The sequence below is a fragment of the Stereum hirsutum genome, assembly GCF_000264905.1.
Source record: "Stereum hirsutum FP-91666 SS1 unplaced genomic scaffold STEHIscaffold_5, whole genome shotgun sequence".
Lineage (NCBI taxonomy): Eukaryota > Fungi > Basidiomycota > Agaricomycetes > Russulales > Stereaceae > Stereum > Stereum hirsutum.
In genome coordinates, this window is record NW_006763135.1 from 509,626 (window position 1) to 525,321 (window position 15,696).

At 50.2% G+C, this 15,696-nt stretch overlaps 5 protein-coding genes across 5 annotated transcripts; 2 read left to right on the forward strand and 3 right to left on the reverse strand.

Annotated features, from left to right (window-relative positions):
* Positions 1 to 589: 589 nt before the first annotated feature.
* On the reverse strand, positions 590 to 2,784 carry STEHIDRAFT_138414 (uncharacterized protein; the record flags this gene model as incomplete). Its single annotated transcript, XM_007302547.1, has 14 exons — positions 590 to 745; positions 936 to 1,221; positions 1,296 to 1,348; positions 1,410 to 1,430; positions 1,499 to 1,541; positions 1,605 to 1,620; positions 1,677 to 1,814; positions 1,871 to 1,893; positions 1,933 to 2,033; positions 2,093 to 2,193; positions 2,265 to 2,326; positions 2,391 to 2,559; positions 2,631 to 2,665; positions 2,738 to 2,784. The coding sequence occupies 14 exons, from the start codon at positions 2,782 to 2,784 to the stop codon at positions 590 to 592; spliced, it is 1,251 nt and encodes a 416-aa protein (XP_007302609.1).
* Positions 2,785 to 4,034: 1,250 nt separating this feature from the next.
* STEHIDRAFT_138415 (uncharacterized protein) lies at positions 4,035 to 5,430 on the forward strand. Its single transcript, XM_007302548.1, has 5 exons — positions 4,035 to 4,302; positions 4,363 to 4,484; positions 4,534 to 4,911; positions 4,963 to 5,033; positions 5,091 to 5,430. The coding sequence occupies exons 1-5, from the start codon at positions 4,175 to 4,177 to the stop codon at positions 5,217 to 5,219; spliced, it is 828 nt and encodes a 275-aa protein (XP_007302610.1). The 5' UTR covers positions 4,035 to 4,174; the 3' UTR covers positions 5,220 to 5,430.
* Positions 5,431 to 6,720: 1,290 nt separating this feature from the next.
* STEHIDRAFT_167292 (uncharacterized protein) lies at positions 6,721 to 8,409 on the forward strand (the record flags this gene model as incomplete). The annotated part of the gene is made up of 11 exons (XM_007302549.1): positions 6,721 to 6,835; positions 6,895 to 6,956; positions 7,013 to 7,113; positions 7,171 to 7,274; positions 7,409 to 7,548; positions 7,610 to 7,625; positions 7,690 to 7,732; positions 7,791 to 7,811; positions 7,865 to 7,917; positions 7,986 to 8,265; positions 8,320 to 8,409. The coding sequence occupies exons 1-11, from the start codon at positions 6,732 to 6,734 to the stop codon at positions 8,407 to 8,409; spliced, it is 1,014 nt and encodes a 337-aa protein (XP_007302611.1). The 5' UTR covers positions 6,721 to 6,731.
* A 119-nt stretch (positions 8,410 to 8,528) lies between these two features.
* On the reverse strand, positions 8,529 to 11,115 carry STEHIDRAFT_146058 (subtilisin-like protein). The gene is made up of 11 exons (XM_007302550.1): positions 10,681 to 11,115; positions 10,510 to 10,617; positions 10,131 to 10,449; positions 9,927 to 10,055; positions 9,820 to 9,863; positions 9,702 to 9,766; positions 9,636 to 9,646; positions 9,478 to 9,579; positions 9,319 to 9,409; positions 8,806 to 9,257; positions 8,529 to 8,745 (listed from the first exon to the last, which is right to left on the reverse strand). The coding sequence occupies exons 1-11, from the start codon at positions 11,089 to 11,091 to the stop codon at positions 8,684 to 8,686; spliced, it is 1,794 nt and encodes a 597-aa protein (XP_007302612.1). The 5' UTR covers positions 11,092 to 11,115; the 3' UTR covers positions 8,529 to 8,683.
* Positions 11,116 to 11,741: 626 nt separating this feature from the next.
* Positions 11,742 to 14,979, reverse strand: STEHIDRAFT_94707 (subtilisin-like protein). Its single transcript, XM_007302551.1, has 14 exons — positions 14,882 to 14,979; positions 14,213 to 14,772; positions 13,826 to 14,147; positions 13,645 to 13,755; positions 13,408 to 13,580; positions 13,281 to 13,345; positions 13,211 to 13,221; positions 13,104 to 13,151; positions 12,902 to 13,052; positions 12,750 to 12,831; positions 12,602 to 12,687; positions 12,525 to 12,534; positions 12,181 to 12,454; positions 11,742 to 12,114 (listed from the first exon to the last, which is right to left on the reverse strand). The coding sequence occupies exons 2-14, from the start codon at positions 14,672 to 14,674 to the stop codon at positions 12,056 to 12,058; spliced, it is 1,854 nt and encodes a 617-aa protein (XP_007302613.1). The 5' UTR covers positions 14,675 to 14,772; positions 14,882 to 14,979; the 3' UTR covers positions 11,742 to 12,055.
* Between the last annotated feature and the right edge of the window lie 717 nt (positions 14,980 to 15,696).

A 15,696-nucleotide genomic window follows, 5' to 3' on the forward strand; every position in this document is an offset into this window, starting at 1 on the left:
CTTAGAGTGAGACTTCGAGAAGTACAAAGATCGAAGAAGGCCTGCCATTGGAAGCGAACACGAGCAGCGCTTTTCACTACGCCTACGTCCAACTTGGTTGGGTGGATAAATTTATATCTTCGATAAAGGAGCTTACATACAAACTGCCATTTTCGGCTACTCAACGTTATTCAACAACGAACATTGACACTGACTATGCTCAGCACTCAAGCCCTATGTAGCCTAGCATAGTGCGATTTTGCCCCGCCAAGCTATCGCGCCGGATATGAAAAGCCATGAATAGAGAGCTCTGGGAGTCAAGGAACAGACTCCAGTGAAAGTGAGACAAGATACGGACCGAACGCGAACATTTGAGCGTCAGAGCCGCCAGAGGGGATAATGGATCCGGAGGAAGGAGCAAAGAAGAGGAACGCGCCATTCCGAACTCTCGTTTCAGAGTCCGCCTGCAAGTCCGTTTCAGCAAAACCTACGCCACAGTGGCACCGTATGCTCACCCAACCGTTCTCCCACGGATCTAGCACGTTTCATCAGACAGTCCAGTCAACAGTGCGCCAGCTAAGGCGTCTATAAAGGCCCGACGGAGAGTTATCTATTCGGCATAAAGTCTCAGGGGATACACAAACGCCACAGTATCGTACTCAAACACTCCGAAAACACCCGTCCACTGCATCTGAATCGTACACCAATCGTACATCCCCAACGTCAACCCTTCTGCAAAAACATACAAATAAGAAACATTCCGCATCTACAAATGAAAGAATGATCTTTGAATAATCTACTATTCGGGAAAAAACTAGAATACTGTCTTTCCCGATCGTGGTAAAAGCTCCATCTCATAACCATTGATTGAGGGTTCATATTCGTTTTGCTGGGTCCTGTGGTCAGCTTTCATCGCTCTCCTTGGCAGCGAACTGCGATGATATCATCGAACTCACAGAAGAACCTCTTTGCGTCGTTATTCCGGATCCTCTAGTTTTCGAAGGGGCCGCGCCCTCGTACGAACCGCGAGCGGTCTCGCTCTCCGCTGAGTTCACCCAACCAATCGAGTCCTTCCATCGTCCATGATCCAACGGCGCGCCGATATTCCCAAGGATTCTACCTTCGGCGTTCGTGAATGTCAACTTCGGAATGGTGTCGATCTCGTCGGTGTATACGATTCTGTGTTGTGTTGAATACTCGCGGAGATTGAGTACGAGACGGTTGACGAGCATGTTCGGCGTGCTATGCCAAATCATTTCATGGTATAAGTTTTGTCACGGAATCGATAGCGGCGGTGGATGGTGGAACAAACTCACTAGTCGCAGTATGCAGACATTATCGCCGTGAACGCGTATCCAGAGTACGAGTTCTATTCGACAAGTAGAACTTGTGTTATATTTTGACACCCGCCGGACCCAGAAAATACTCACATCCCCACCGACGATTGTTGCCTATTGCGAAGAAAACATGAAGTAAGGATGAAGTGGCCATAGACAATAATGTTTCATCAAGCTCTCACGATGTGTAGCGACATGTCTATCGCCGTCATGAGAAAGACAAGCCTGAAAGTGTGATAGATATTCTTCAGCGGTCGAGTAACACTTAGTACAGGCTGAAAAACTCGCAGAAAATAAATAATGCCTGAAGTTTCGCGTAAATCATTCAGCACGCGTAAAGTATCTAGACAGGTTACTCACCGTCGCGGAGAAGAATGTTCGCAATCCCCTCTTGCGCTATCTGTCGCATCTCGCGAACGTGTCGAACCGTCTTCTTGAGGGTCAACACGAAGACGAATGTATCAAAACCCAATGCGAGAGAGTCCGTCGTGAGTTGCACTATAAAAGGTCAGATTTCTTTCAGATCTGGGACCAGGTGTGGTCAATGCACGCACTACTGTGACAGTAAAGTACCCTCCTTAGCGAGAGTATTACAGTTGAACATTCAGGCACGCACGCATTGAACGTATGAAGGTTTGCACTGACTTCACTACCACATCGTAATCCCAATTCGCCATAGCCAGTGGATCCTGTCTGCCGTATTGCTTTGACGACAGTCTGAGCAGAAAAAAGAGAATCAATGTCTATCCACCGAGTATATTTCACAATAGACGCACCCAGAGGTCGACGCCAAGTCTTGCTAGCACGAGTATGGATGCTATGACAATGATCCATCGATTTCGGTTGTACAGAGCGTACACCCTCATAGTCAATATTGCTAGAAAGCGATAAACGATCAGCACATTAGTTTGATAAATAAAAGGAAAGACGACGAAGAAGACCACACACCGCTCGTGGTCATGACAGTGACGATACCACATGCATAATAGAGATGGTGCCAGAAGGAACAACTAAAGTTGAGGCATAATTAATACAACAATAAGGTCATGGATGGTGGACAGGAATCCTCGAGACCTTGTTGAGGAGGCATAGCCAGGAGTGTTTGCGTAGAGTTCAGCAACGATAGACGCGAGCAGCAGGTAACGATTGACAAGGAAAATCAGGGAAACGCCAGTGAACTTCTTCATCCAGATCGTATGTATTTCCATCGGGAGGGTCTGAAGGTAGTCGTACATCCAGAATACTGTATGTGTCGATCTCAGTATACAGGAGACATATGGATTTGTTTGGAGAAGCGTCTGGAGGGTGACTGACCACGTGCAGATTGGTTTACATAGTCCTCTAAAAGCCTACAATCACCGATAGGAGAAAAGTATGTGATGAACCTCATTCACTGAATGATATGACAATGAGCCACTCACGAGAGTTCGATGTCTTGTATGGTCACCCCGACAGTCGCGTTCGACATGCTGATGGTGGGAAGAGGAGAGCTCAGATCGCTGAGGATCGAAGGTGTTATATGAGCTTCAAGGAGCGTGCACGCGGCGCCCATACACAAGATCCGCATGTTAAAGCATCAGGCAGGAACTCAACAAACTATCCAGATGAAATCCTTATCAGCACATGGAAAGACCTGATTGAAAGAGAAAAGGCTTTGTAGCTTGCGGAGGACGTTCAGACACCTACGAGAAGGATGAATCCTTGAACAACTCGATGAGCTTGGGTCATGCCGCCGCACAATTTGAGGCCTGCAGCGATATGAAAGGTCTGACCCAGGCGAACAAGTCCAAGTTGCGTCTCTAACATGGTTGAGCACATTGAGGTCCAAACTTTTTGTCTCCTATGGCGCTTTCAAAGTTCGTTGCCACGCATGCAGCATTTCATCCGGGTGATGAGAAAACATCGCACTGCTATCGTGCAGGAATCCAAAAGATTCATATGCTTTGGCGGTACCGTATCTGTTTAATACCCCTCACATATTATGTTCTACCTGGTACCTAGTGGTGGTAGGATAGATCCGCACCGAGTAACCAAATCTAAGGATCGACGTACGCCGACAAGGCATAATGGCCGATAGCAGGAAAGACATGTATTGGTCGCCTCTTACCGTCTGTCAACAGCCGGACCTACCATGCCATACAACTCTTCTCAAGGCACCAAGTAGGATGATTGGTCGGGAGGGGCTTTGAAGATCTGCATATTTCGATGCCGAGGTGAAGACCATGAGGGCATCGGAAGGAAACATACCGATTCACTAGGCCGATATACGAGTCCACACGGTGGCGAGATAAGCTGGAGTGGTCCAGCTAGCACGAGTCTCTGAATACGAAGCGTCTAAAACCCCTTTCACAGCTAGTTCATGCCGTTGAAAATATGTCGGCGTGTCGATCCTAAATCCGGTCCCGAAGATATAGTCGTCTGAGGTCACGGTGGGCCACACATTGTGGGTGGAGAATAGGCGACAGGCTGCGAGCCAAATACCCCCCACGAGTTCGCGCCCGTAGATCTTTGAAAGACATACGCATGGAAACGCCTTTCAAGAGCAAAGTCGTGTTCAGATCAGCCAGTACAGTGGGCAGAAGAAGCTGGTCAGGATCAGAAGTTCAAAGCCATTCAAAGCGCGCTTTGTTTGGGGAGGCTGAGAATGTGGATTCTCACGCCACACATTACCAAATTGAGCGAGCAAGGGCAGCTGATTGCTTTAGCACGACTACAACGGTGGAGCCCAAACAGCTACAGCTCTCTGAACCAAACCCTCACCTTCTCACAACACGTTGTCAGGACTCTTTTTACACTGCCGACAGCCTTTGATCTTTACTTTATATATTGTATACCATATTTCATCGACGACAGAAACTATGTCGGAGACCACGATCAGCAGCCCACCATCTCACCCGCCAGCCCCTAGCCGCACAGCGTCAGGCCGGCCAAAGGGAATCCTTAAGAATGCACCAGCGCCACCTCTACCGACACCAGGGGGACAGCAGTGCGCATTTCTGTGACCATTTGCTTTCTTTCATACGTTGACTATCTTGATCTCTATCAGCTTGCAATGGGACGAGGCGAACATTGCCCTCACGGAACTTCAGAAGGACAGTCTGATGAAGATCACAGAGCCAAAGACGCCATATGTCCGTTACAATGCAGAGACAGACACCGTGGAGGGCGGTAGGTTGCCATATTATCAAAGAGCGAACATATCTCACTTTGCTCCTAGATATCCCCAACCTCGATCTCGGAAATCTCGACTCTAGCTCCCCATCATCCCCCATCCTGCGGACCCAATCACCAACATCCAGCACTGGCCCTGACGTACCTAATTCCGGACCTTCGTCTCGTCGTACTTCGTTCTCCTCTGCCTCTCTCAGTCATCCATCTGCTGCAAGCCCACCGCTCGACCCCACCATCCTGAATACCCAAGCCAACTCTGCGATCGGATCAGGGAGACCTACGAGTATCAGTGGGCGAAGTGGAAGTGGAAGTTCGAGTCGAAGCACAAGCTTCAATCTGCCTTCCGATGCGAGAGGTGATATCACTGGGATTGGCAGCGATGCGGAGAGGGGCGAAGTAGAAGAGGAAGAGATGGATGAAGAAAGTGAGCGATTCCCTCGCTCTTATATGCATCGTAATAACATATCTTCATCAGCGCAAGCTAAGCATGAGGCCTTCATCAAGGCTAGAGGCCGGCACTACTCGAACGAAGCGGAAGCCATGAAGGTCGGTAGTCATACTCTACGTTGCGTCTCTTATCATCTTCTAACGGCCTTGATATAGATGGCGCAGAAACTCATGGAGGAGGAAGACGACGATGCGGAGGAAGAGACGAACGGTGCGGTAGACGACGATGTCTCTATGAATGGCGACGAACCACCCAAGGTCAACGGAGTCGTCCATGGCATTTGAAGATTCACCGTCATTCGGAGTCACACCTTAGGGGGCAGCGTTGTCCCGATGGTCTTCATGTTAGCTTTATTTTGACGGGCAATGGATGGACGATGGCGAACGAAGATGCGATAGCAAGTGGGGTGGTAGGCGGCCGCGGTGAGATAGACGGTCAGTGAAGTTTCTTGAGATGTACCTTCTGATACCGAATGCGATGCTTTTTCTGGACGTTCGGCTTTATCGTGTGCCCCTGACGTACTCTGTCTGAGAATGAGATACCTCATGATTTCATGTAGATTCAAAGCATTCCTGTATGGCTTGGAAGTTGTGGTTGTTTGCTAAGATCTAGTTTCACTCTTGCATTTGCGCCGAAATTCCTTGTAATGAGGTGGCGCGCCACAGTTCATTTCTCGACGGCGCCACTTATCAAAACTCCGACCTGCTCCGACCGGAATTCAACATTTGTTCACGAATCTCTTCTCCGTCACTCACTCTTGTCTTCTCTTTTGGGTCACTCTAAGGTTCGTTCGAACATCATTTTATTCTTCCCTATTCTTCCCCATCATTCTGATAAATGCTCTACCTTGGTCATATATACTCCAGTGATATGTCTGGCTTCTGTTATTGGTGACGAACATAAAGCTGTACACTGGCTGCATCGTTTTGTCGATTGCGTGACCAACCTGTACATGCATCGACACTGGCCCTGCTCTCTGTAAGTATGTGCACGAAGACGTGCAGTCCGGTGTTCACATTTGCGAGGACAATCATTGTCCATATTTGCGTGGGAGTGTGTATTGTTGGTGGGTCTGTTGTGGACTTGTCTCGAGCCTCGCAATTCCTCTAATCCCCGTGGTTTGGGCGATCTATCGCGTGCACTCCACGTTCCGACGGATAAAGGATTGGCAGGCAGGAAGGAAGCGAGCGAAAGAAACGCCGACCGAGCTTGGACCGAGCCCATCAAATCCTGGATGATACCGACCGATGTTGTTTCGTCTCCAGCTACGGCAAATCACATTGACCCCCTGTCCCAAATCTCTGGCGTTGTGACTTCACAGAAGGGATTTACACTGATTAGCATTTGATTCGATGATTGCTGAGATATCGACTGATGTGGAGATGGGCCACTTTCTGAGTCCGAACACCTTGCGGATCGTTCATACAAAACACGAACTTGGCTTCGTTCCTTCGATCACGGCGTCAAGTGAAACGCCCTCTTTGCCCGAACTCCCCTCCCGCTCCTACCGTCATGTCGAATACAAGCTTGGAGGAACTCATACAAGACGTCGAACTAACGCAAGCTGTTCTTCTGAGTTTCCAAACGATGTTCTAGCTCAACTCATTGTCTCTGCTTTAGGCAACTGTCGGTGTTCGTGGCTACATCTGCCCGCGGTTCGCATCTGCGTCTCGATCACGTTATCCCTCCTCGAATATTGACATCGCCTCTCCTTCTGTCTGGAAATATCAGCATTATGGATATACGACTACATTCAAACCCTCCCGATGGAGATACACGCCATTTGGTCCCAAAAAATGACCGGGATTTCGTTCATGTTCCTGGTCAATCGCTATCTACTCCTCATCGCTATTATAGCTCAGATCTATGGGGACTCTCCAGGAAATGATTCCATCGCAAGGTGACACTTCAATGTTCTTGTTTGGTGTGACGCAGAGACTAACCATGTTTGGTTTGTAGTTGTACAGTATGGGAGCGTTTTCATTATGTATGTGGCATCATTACCGTGGTGACTACAAGTGGTAAGTCTTGTCTCGGCATATTCCCCGTCGAGCAAGAACTTCATATCCTTTTCTAGGTCTGTTCACTATGAGGGTGTACGCCATGTATGGACATAGCCGAGGGATCATCGTTGTGGCTTCAGTTCTTGTCTTAGGAAGGCTTGCTGTTGATATTTGGGTACGTCGATCCAGATGACCACATGGTATATAGGCTCTAATCCGTTGGGTTTCTTAGAATACTACGCTGTTGAAACAAGTGGATGGCTCTAGCCTGAGCGCTAGCTTGTGGGACTTCCGATGCAATAATGGATTCACAGGCAACCCCGAGACATATAATGAGTATGTTGTCCATCCTAAGGGCGTCCGTCGCGCATTCTAACACAGTGAACCGTTTCTCGTGGTCTAGCCGTGTGTTGTCCCGTTTATATTCGAGCCTTACGGGTATCTGATTCCTGACGTGAACCACAACACACAGTACAACTCGCCACCGACACCCTAGCTTTGGCATTCGACACATTCATCTTTGCATTGACGCTGCGAAAGACGTTCTTTCATGTCCGTGAAATGCGGCGTCTATCGCAAACGGGAATCGCTGATATCCTTCTCCGCGATGGTGAGCGTTCCAAGCTACCTTCATCGCACACATTCACGCTGAGATACTGCTCACCTTTCAGGAATTCTATACTTCCTGTGTGTACCCTGTGTCCGCCACTCGTCTTCGATCGTACACTCAAGGATGTGTATGGCCCCTTAGAATTGTCTTCTTGATCACGGTAGTAGACATGACTCTGCATATCGTGAGTATCTCGATAGCATCATTCCGAACCATGCCTCATAATGTCAATACTACCACAGATCACCGTCGTAAGCCCCGAGGTAAGTTATGTCGATTACCTCTGGCGCTAGAAGATAACACTGCTATGTGATAGCAATCGTTGGGTACATACTCATTGACATCCATCATGTCCTCGTATTACGACTAGTCAGTGCGATTCATTGCTTTTTTTCGCTCATTCATACTCAGTAGGCAACCCCGTGCTACTCCTATAGCATGCCCAACCTCCTCATCAACCGACTCGTCCTCAACCTTCGCAACTATTCGACACCGCTACATCAAGGTATCATCACCGAGCCCAACGACCTTCCGGACATGATGTTTCAGTCTCGCTCGAACCGAGTACTAGGAAACATCGCAGCGCCGTTGGATCACGGTCAGTGGAAGGATACGTTCGGTTGGCTAGAGACGGAGGAAAGCGACGGCGGAAGCGGCGATCCCGAAGAGCCATTGGATGGTACAACTGCCGGGGAGAGTTCTCTGCTGACAGACTCGGTGAGCGACCTCGTTTCTTTTTCATGTACAAGGAAGCTGAACTATAGCTTCTAGGCAGATGCCTCTGAGCGAAGAGCCAGTGTCGTGATAGAGATGGACGACATGGTGCCACTTCCACACTCACCACCAAATGACTTGGTCTGACATTGATTAGTGCGGTCTTTTGTATCCTCTTTGTAACTTTCTCAATAGCTTTCATTCTTCCGTACGGTATCGCTCGTAACGGCAGGCCCCTGTCAGTGTTGGCATCATTCGCCGCTCAATCGGAACATTGTGGCGCAAATCATGTGGCCCAGAGCTTCGTTCAAAATAATTCCTGACAACAAATAAAAATCACAAAACACAAAGCCCACAAAACACAAGTCCACAACCTTCCGTACACTTCTCCCCTTGCTCCGTTTTGACTCGCGCCTTCTTCTCAGGGCAGAGCCAACACGATATCCTTCAAGAGGCCGAAGTTGGGTGTTCCCAGACCGGTTACTATAAATCCACAAAAATTAGTAAAAATTCTCCAGGACCAAGAAGCAGAAAACGGCGCACCTGGGTCCCACCCAGAAGTAACGTTGAAGCCTGTCGTTCCACATCCCGCATTGTTCCCAACGAGAATGTCCGTCAAACCCGCGAACCCAGTCGAGTACAAGAACGGGTTCAAAAACCCAAGCGTGCTCAACCCCGCATCGATCCTCGCACTATTCAACAACGCAATAACTCCCGCAAACGTCGGCGAACTGGCCGAAGTACCACCGATGAGGGTAGGCGAGCCGTCGATGAAGATGCGGAGGAAGTCGCCCTGGGCGGAGACGTCGGGGTAGGCACGGCCGGAGGCGTTGAAGAGGCCGGCGTAGGTGCCTTCGGGGAGGGCGGCGAGGTAGGCAGAGACGACGGAGTCTTGGTAGGAGGGACGGACGAAGTAGTTGGAGAAGCCACCGCCGGAGAAGAAGCGAGAGACGGCGGTCTCAGGGATGTGGTTGGTGGCGCCGACGGCGGTCACGCTGATACCATATTTTGTTAGTCAAAGAAAGAATGTTGTAGAAGTTGGAGACGAATACTGACAATGGACAGCTGGCAGGGAAGGCGGGGATGAAGACAGTAGCGTTTGTGCCGTTGTTAGAGAAGCACTGCTGAGTGGCGGGATTTGAGTCGCCTGCAGAACAATCAGCACCAATCAGTATCTCGGACAAAGAGTACGATAGAATAAGACATAAAACGTACCATCGCCGACACCACCATCTCCGGAGCTGAACATTACAGAGACACCGCGGGCGCCGAGTTGAGCAAAGCCATTGCAAGCAGTAATAGCGAAGGACTCGGGGACTGTAGGGTTAGGTTCAGCAACTGAGGCGATATGCACGACCGGCACTGAAGGTTACCTGTCTGCTCACTAAGAAAAGAAGTGGTCTCAGTACATAGTCAGATTATATTCGGAAGCGACGTACTCATCACCGTAAGAAGTCGAGATGGTTTGAGGAATAGTCGTCTGGTTGAGGACGAAGTCCAGCCACTATAGATGGAAATTAGACACCGTCATGCATCATGGTCGACGGTCCCACTTGCCTCGGTGTAAGGTTCATTGGTATCAGTGGGGGTTCCAGTGTCGGCTTAAGGACGGCACCAATGAGATGCGAAATCAAGACGCCTGAACTTCGGGAGAAAAGACGTACGTATAAATGGTGGGGATCCACCAGTAGACCAGAACAGACCAGGGGTTGGGAACGAGACACCGAGAGCGAATTGGGTATCGAGGTTTGCTTCCGCACCGGCGTTGGCAGGTGTCTGGTCGTTCTCTCCACCTGTACACGACAATTCTCCGGTTAGCAACAAATCCCCCACGTTATCACGCAAGAAATGAAAAGGATTGCACGAACCGTTCACGAGCTCAACGCTAAAGTTGGTGCCAACAGCTTGCGGAAGCTGGTCGGCGTAGAAGTCCTGCAAATCCTGGAAGTTCGCGAACTGCTCGAGGTAACCCGTCAAGCCAATGGCGTTTCCATTCGTAGCACTTGCGTTGAAGTCGGTGACATTGTAGAGCTCGTTGATGCATGTGACGGTGATAGTCGAGTTACAGCTGTTGTCGACCACGGTACCAGATCCAGAGGTAATGGAACCCGTGCTCTCGGGGATAGAATCGGCATGATCAATGACGCTAATGAAGGAGCGCTGGGGCTTGAGGCGACCGAACATAGTCTGGACATCGTTCGCGGGTCAGGAGAGCCAAGGGGAGGTGACGATGAGAGAAGAACAAACAGTTGGCTGCACGCCTGAGACATGCTCATGAAGGTCCTCGGGAAGTGCATAGCTCGTCGTGCGAACAATCACGTCTCCGTCGACAGCATGTTGCCACATATAATATTTCTGGCTCACACGGCCCCGCATTAGTGGCGAAAGTGGGTCCAAGACCACGGAACGTCTACTCACCGTGTCCAACATCTTCTCTGCCATCGACACAGGCACCTTCACTTTGACCCAGTCCGGACCCCTCGCGCAATCGCTCTCCTGGATGTTGTGCTCCTCCAACCACCTCGAGACAGCATCGACACTCTCACCGTGTGGCTTCACCAACTCGTCCACCTCCTCCTTCGAGAGATGCGCTCCATACCTCGGGTGAGACGGATCGCTGACCTCGTAGAGATGGCTCTCGAGCGTAGCAAAGTTGGGCTGCGGGAACGCGATGCGCAGGTTGATTTTGTGGTCCGCAGGAGGAGTGCCGACATTGACCCAGTTACGAGGAACGTTAATGCTCTCCTTGACCTTGCTGGAGCGTCTCAGACCAGGAGTGGCAGAGGCGACGCCGCCGAGAGCGAGCACAACTGAAGCGAACACGAGCATGCTGTCCTAGGGGCCGTTGTGAGGCCCGAGCATCGACACATGCGTCCCTTATATACGCGTTGCCTAGCAGGAAAGAAGTCCCGGGGCAGGAGAAGCCAAGGAGAAGCATGAACCGGCAAGCGTGATCTGAATTCCTGTGAAAGAGATAAGCGAATGCTAAATGAAGACTGTATTTCGAGACCGAACAATCATTATTCTTGCTGTGCTTTCGCCGGAGGAGAGCATGCTGCTGACTTTCGGTGGGAAGTGTTCTTGATGCTTGTGCAGCCGTTGTGGGAGTACATGGGAGTCCAATCGTGTCCAGCCATGTTGCTCTCATCAGATCGCGAGCTTCAGAAGAGTTCTGGTCTTGCATCGCACCGTTCGTCAAGTACGATGGCGAGCCTTGGCCGGCGCATTGAGAAGCCGAATATACTTGGCCTCCTAACGATTTCGGTAACAGTCAGACGTAGTTGGGCGGAGCTGCGACCCTGTCCATGATGGCGGCATGACAGAGTACCAAGTTTACATGTGGACGTGTGAGCTGTTCCTCGAGACTCGGCGTACCAAAATGCAATTGTACTCGCCGTCATCGTTTCATACTATAACCTAATTTCCGTCGATTTACATTGTTCTCGAATGGGGATAGTCTAGCCGGCCTACTACACGGTTTTCTTGGGCAACGATCTAGCGCCGTCACGTCGGATGGATGGGAGTAAGTACACGACAATCAGAGGACAACATAAAATTTGCACAAGTCGATGAGGAAGGAGTGCGAAAGCTTGAAAAGGGCGTTAGACTGTTGGCGGTCTGTCTTAAAAGGAAACCGCTCCGCCGAAAACAGACACATTCGGTGGGTGGCGCTGAGGCAAAACTGCGAGATACCGTAGGCGAGGCCAATCTACCTCAAGAACGTGGATATATCTACGAAGACTAGGCTACAAAATCGCACCAACTGCGGTCGGACACCCTGGTTCAAAGAATATTACAACCCCAACACAATCTCCTTCAACTTCTTGAAATCAGGCGTTCCAAGACCCGTTACTATAAATCCACAATAATCAGTAATCAGTGGAGCGCACACAGGCCAATCACACAGAAAAAACGAACCAGGATCCCATCCTTCAGTCACATTAAACCCAGGCGTTCCACACCCCGCATTATTCCCCACGAGAATATCGTTCAACCCCGCAAGACCCGTGCTGTACAACATAGGGTTCAAGAAACCGAGAGTCGGTAAGCCAGCAGAGATGCGTGCGTCGTTCAGGAGGGATACGATTCCGGCGAAGGTGGGTGTGGCGGCGGAGGTGCCGCCGATTAAGATGGGTGAGCCGGAGAGGAAGATGCGGAGGAAGTCGCCTTGGGCGGAGACGTCGGGGATGGCCTGTTAGGAGGTTAGGTGGTGAGTGAAGTTAACGTCGACCAGAGGCAGTAAGGGGGAAGCTTTGACGTACCCGTCCTTCACTAAAACGAGAGAGTAGATTAACAACAGATCGAGAAGACGGTTGAAGGAGGTGTTGCGTATACGTACGGGTTGAACAGTCCTTTATAAGTGTTCTTGTCGAACTTTTCGAAGAACGAAGCGACCGCTGCGTCTTGGTACGAAGGTCGAGAGAACTTAGTGGCGATTAAGTTAGAACCTTGGTCTTAACCTGATACAGGGAGAACAACAGTCTTACATAGTTAGAGAATCCTCCGCCAGAGAAGAACCGAGTGACCGCGACTTCGGGGATGTGTTGTGTAGCACCAACCGAGGTGATGCTACGATGGTCGAAAACCGGCAGTCAGCCGACCATCCAACAAGAGTCTGACCGGAAAGGGGAGTACGTACAAAGGACACGATGCGGGGAACAAGGGTATGAAAGTCGTTCTGTTCGTGCCATCGTTCGCAATACACTCCGTAGTCGAAGCATTGAATGTGGCCTGTCCGTCACCCACACCGTTGTCGCCAGAACCGAACAAGAGTGAAACGCCGCGGGCGCCTGAAATATGCATGAGACAGACTCCCTAGACAGCACGAATGGAGTACATACCGAGTTGGGCGAATCCTGCACAAGCCCGTTTGGCAAAGCTTTCGGGGACTATTGATATATGTCTGAGTACGCCGCGGTAGAGGAATACTGGTTGTCAAATAACGCACCACTCTGCTCACTAGATCGAGTTTAGGTTCAATCGTGGTTCATTCTCCGTCGCGAATAAGAAAGACTTACGAATCAGCATAGCTAGTGGAAATCGTTTGAGGTGGATTCGGATGCGACAAGACGAAGTCCAACCACTATATTGCAGTTCTCGGTATGAGTTTACTTGATGCGTGCGATATTGTTATGGGGAGCTTACCTCAGTGTATGGCTCATTAGTATCCGTGGGGGTAAGTGCATCCGGTACGAACGGCGGGGAGCCGGCGGTGGTCCAGAAAGTACCCGGAGCTGGGAAAGTTAGTCCAAAGGCGAACTGGACATCCAAATCTGCTTCAGCTCCCGCTGCGCTCAAGGTTTGATTGTTCGTGCCGCCTGAGAGCTCACAAACACCGTCAGAACAGTTATGACACCGAAGAAAAAAAGTATGTTTTATCACCATTGACGGAAACGACCTTGAAAGACGAATTCAGAGCGTCTGGCCTTTGGTCGGCATAAAACAGTTGCAGGTCCTCCATGTTAGCAAACTGGTCCAGATAACCCGTGATGCCTATGAAAAACATCATCAACTAGTCTAAGTAAAAGCTCGGCCCTCGAATTAAATGGAACTACAGACATACCGATCTGGTTACCATTTACGGCGCTGGAGTTGTATCCAACAGCACTGTACAACTGCTTGATACAAGTAATAGTGATGGTCGTGTTGCAGCTCGCATCGACTTTGACGCCAGTGACGGGATCGGTAATAGTCCCATTTGAAGAATTGCTAGCGAAAGCCTGGTCCGGTACGAGGCTAACCATGGACTTCTGACGGAGAGGACGGGCGAACATGGTCGTAGGCTGAATGAGCTCGATATGCGAATGAAGGTCCGAAGGTAAACTGTAGCTCGTCGTGCGAACGAGCACGTCCCCGTCTTGGGCATGTTTCCAGACGTAGTATTTCTACGTGCCAGACGCGTCGTTATTCCTCTTTGCACAATAAGTGAAGGAAGGAATATTCTGCGCACCGTATCGAGCATTTTTTCAGCCAAACCAACCGAAACACGAACTCTGACCCAGTCTCCCGCATCCGACCTCGAAACCTGGTCCGCTCCGATCCCATGCTGTTCTAACCATTCGCTCACAGCGTTGACACTACCCTCACGAGGTGCCACGAGCTCCTCTACCTCTTCCTTCGATAGATGCTCTCCATACCTCGAGTGCGAAGGGTCGCTGACCTCATACAGATGCTGCTCGAGGGCATCAAAGTTGGATTGAGGCAGGGCGATCCGAAGGGCGATCGTATGATCTGCTGGAGCAGCGCCCAGATTGATCCATTCCCTCGGTGCCTCGATGCTTTCCTTGACTTTGCTAGTGTATTTTGGAGAAGCAAAAGCAAAGGCAGACAAGACGAGGGGGACGAGGAATATCATCATGGTGGTGCTCGCGCGAAGTCGGGGGGCGCCAACAGGAGCCGAAGCGAGCAGCATGGTTCGAATTTATAGATAGAGATCTAAAATTGGATGTTGATCATGCGCTCTAATCGAGGAGGAAGATCGACCCATGCGAGGTTTCATGGCCAAGACAACTGTGAGAGGACCATCAGCATCAGCGGGGAAGGCATCAACACTGTCGGCCCCATGTGCGTGAATACCGGACAAAGCATGCCTGGCTGGGAAGTCAAACATTCAACGCACCTACGTAGAATGCATAGGCTTCTGTATCTGCTGCGGTGTCAATTAAGCTCCTCCCGTTCCTCTGAGAATATCAGCTCAGAGCACACAATTCATGAGAGTCTCACACCAATTGCAATCAGAGTGAAGTACTTGTGACACGGGTGCGATCTGGGTTGGGTCTTCCCCTCACACAGACACAGCCCCATAAACTATCTATGAATACCGCCCATAACCGGAAGGATCATTCTTGAGGGGCAGAGGATGAGGAACTTGGCATTGTGCTCAGCGGTGGCGACCGATGTTGTGAAACCGAACGGACTTCAAGTTGAGTAGTAGCCTGGCGCGCCAGGAACAATCGTATGCTTCACTATTTCGAAATGAGCAGATACAACAAGGCAGGAAGGTTAGCCCATCTACATTGAGGCAGAGACCGCATTGCATAAATCTTGGTCGAGGTTGAGCCTGAATTCAGCGCACGATTCGAAGAGCAAAGCTGCATCAAGCCCCTAAACGTGGGTTAGGGCTTATACTTTACAGGGGAGCCAGTGGCGAGGTATTGTGGCCCAAAAATGTCGTCTACTAAATATGCGCCTACACAGGCCTACACCCATGAGCCGGTTGTGATAGCATATCCTAAGATGTTCAGTACACATTGTCGCGCAAAGTACTCATAGCAGAAATGCTCGAACAGAGTAGAGACGTAGTTCAATCTTCCCCTTGCGCCTCCCGTTCGAAGGTCGATGCGGTCCACCCATAGCATCGCTTAAGGCGAGCACCGACCCTTGGGAGTAAAATATATATCAAGTTGTGAACTGAAATGCGCGATAGCGATACTC

Coding starts and splice junctions, on each gene's coding strand:
- STEHIDRAFT_138415 (XM_007302548.1), top strand. CDS start 4,175: ATGTCGGAGACCACGATCAGCAGCCCACCATCTCACCCGCCAGCCCCT. Junction 4,303..4,362: donor CCGACACCAGGGGGACAGCA/GTGCGCATTTCT, acceptor GATCTCTATCAG/CTTGCAATGGGACGAGGCGA. Junction 4,485..4,533: donor GACAGACACCGTGGAGGGCG/GTAGGTTGCCAT, acceptor CTTTGCTCCTAG/ATATCCCCAACCTCGATCTC.
- STEHIDRAFT_146058 (XM_007302550.1), bottom strand. CDS start 11,091: ATGCTCGTGTTCGCTTCAGTTGTGCTCGCTCTCGGCGGCGTCGCCTCT. Junction 10,056..10,130: donor TAGCGTTGAGCTCGTGAACG/GTTCGTGCAATC, acceptor TGTCGTGTACAG/GTGGAGAGAACGACCAGACA. Junction 9,864..9,926: donor TGGATCCCCACCATTTATAC/GTACGTCTTTTC, acceptor GCCGTCCTTAAG/CCGACACTGGAACCCCCACT.
- STEHIDRAFT_94707 (XM_007302551.1), bottom strand. CDS start 14,674: ATGCTGCTCGCTTCGGCTCCTGTTGGCGCCCCCCGACTTCGCGCGAGC. Junction 14,148..14,212: donor CTGAAAAAATGCTCGATACG/GTGCGCAGAATA, acceptor TCTGGCACGTAG/AAATACTACGTCTGGAAACA. Junction 13,053..13,103: donor TGCAGGATTCGCCCAACTCG/GTATGTACTCCA, acceptor TGCATATTTCAG/GCGCCCGCGGCGTTTCACTC.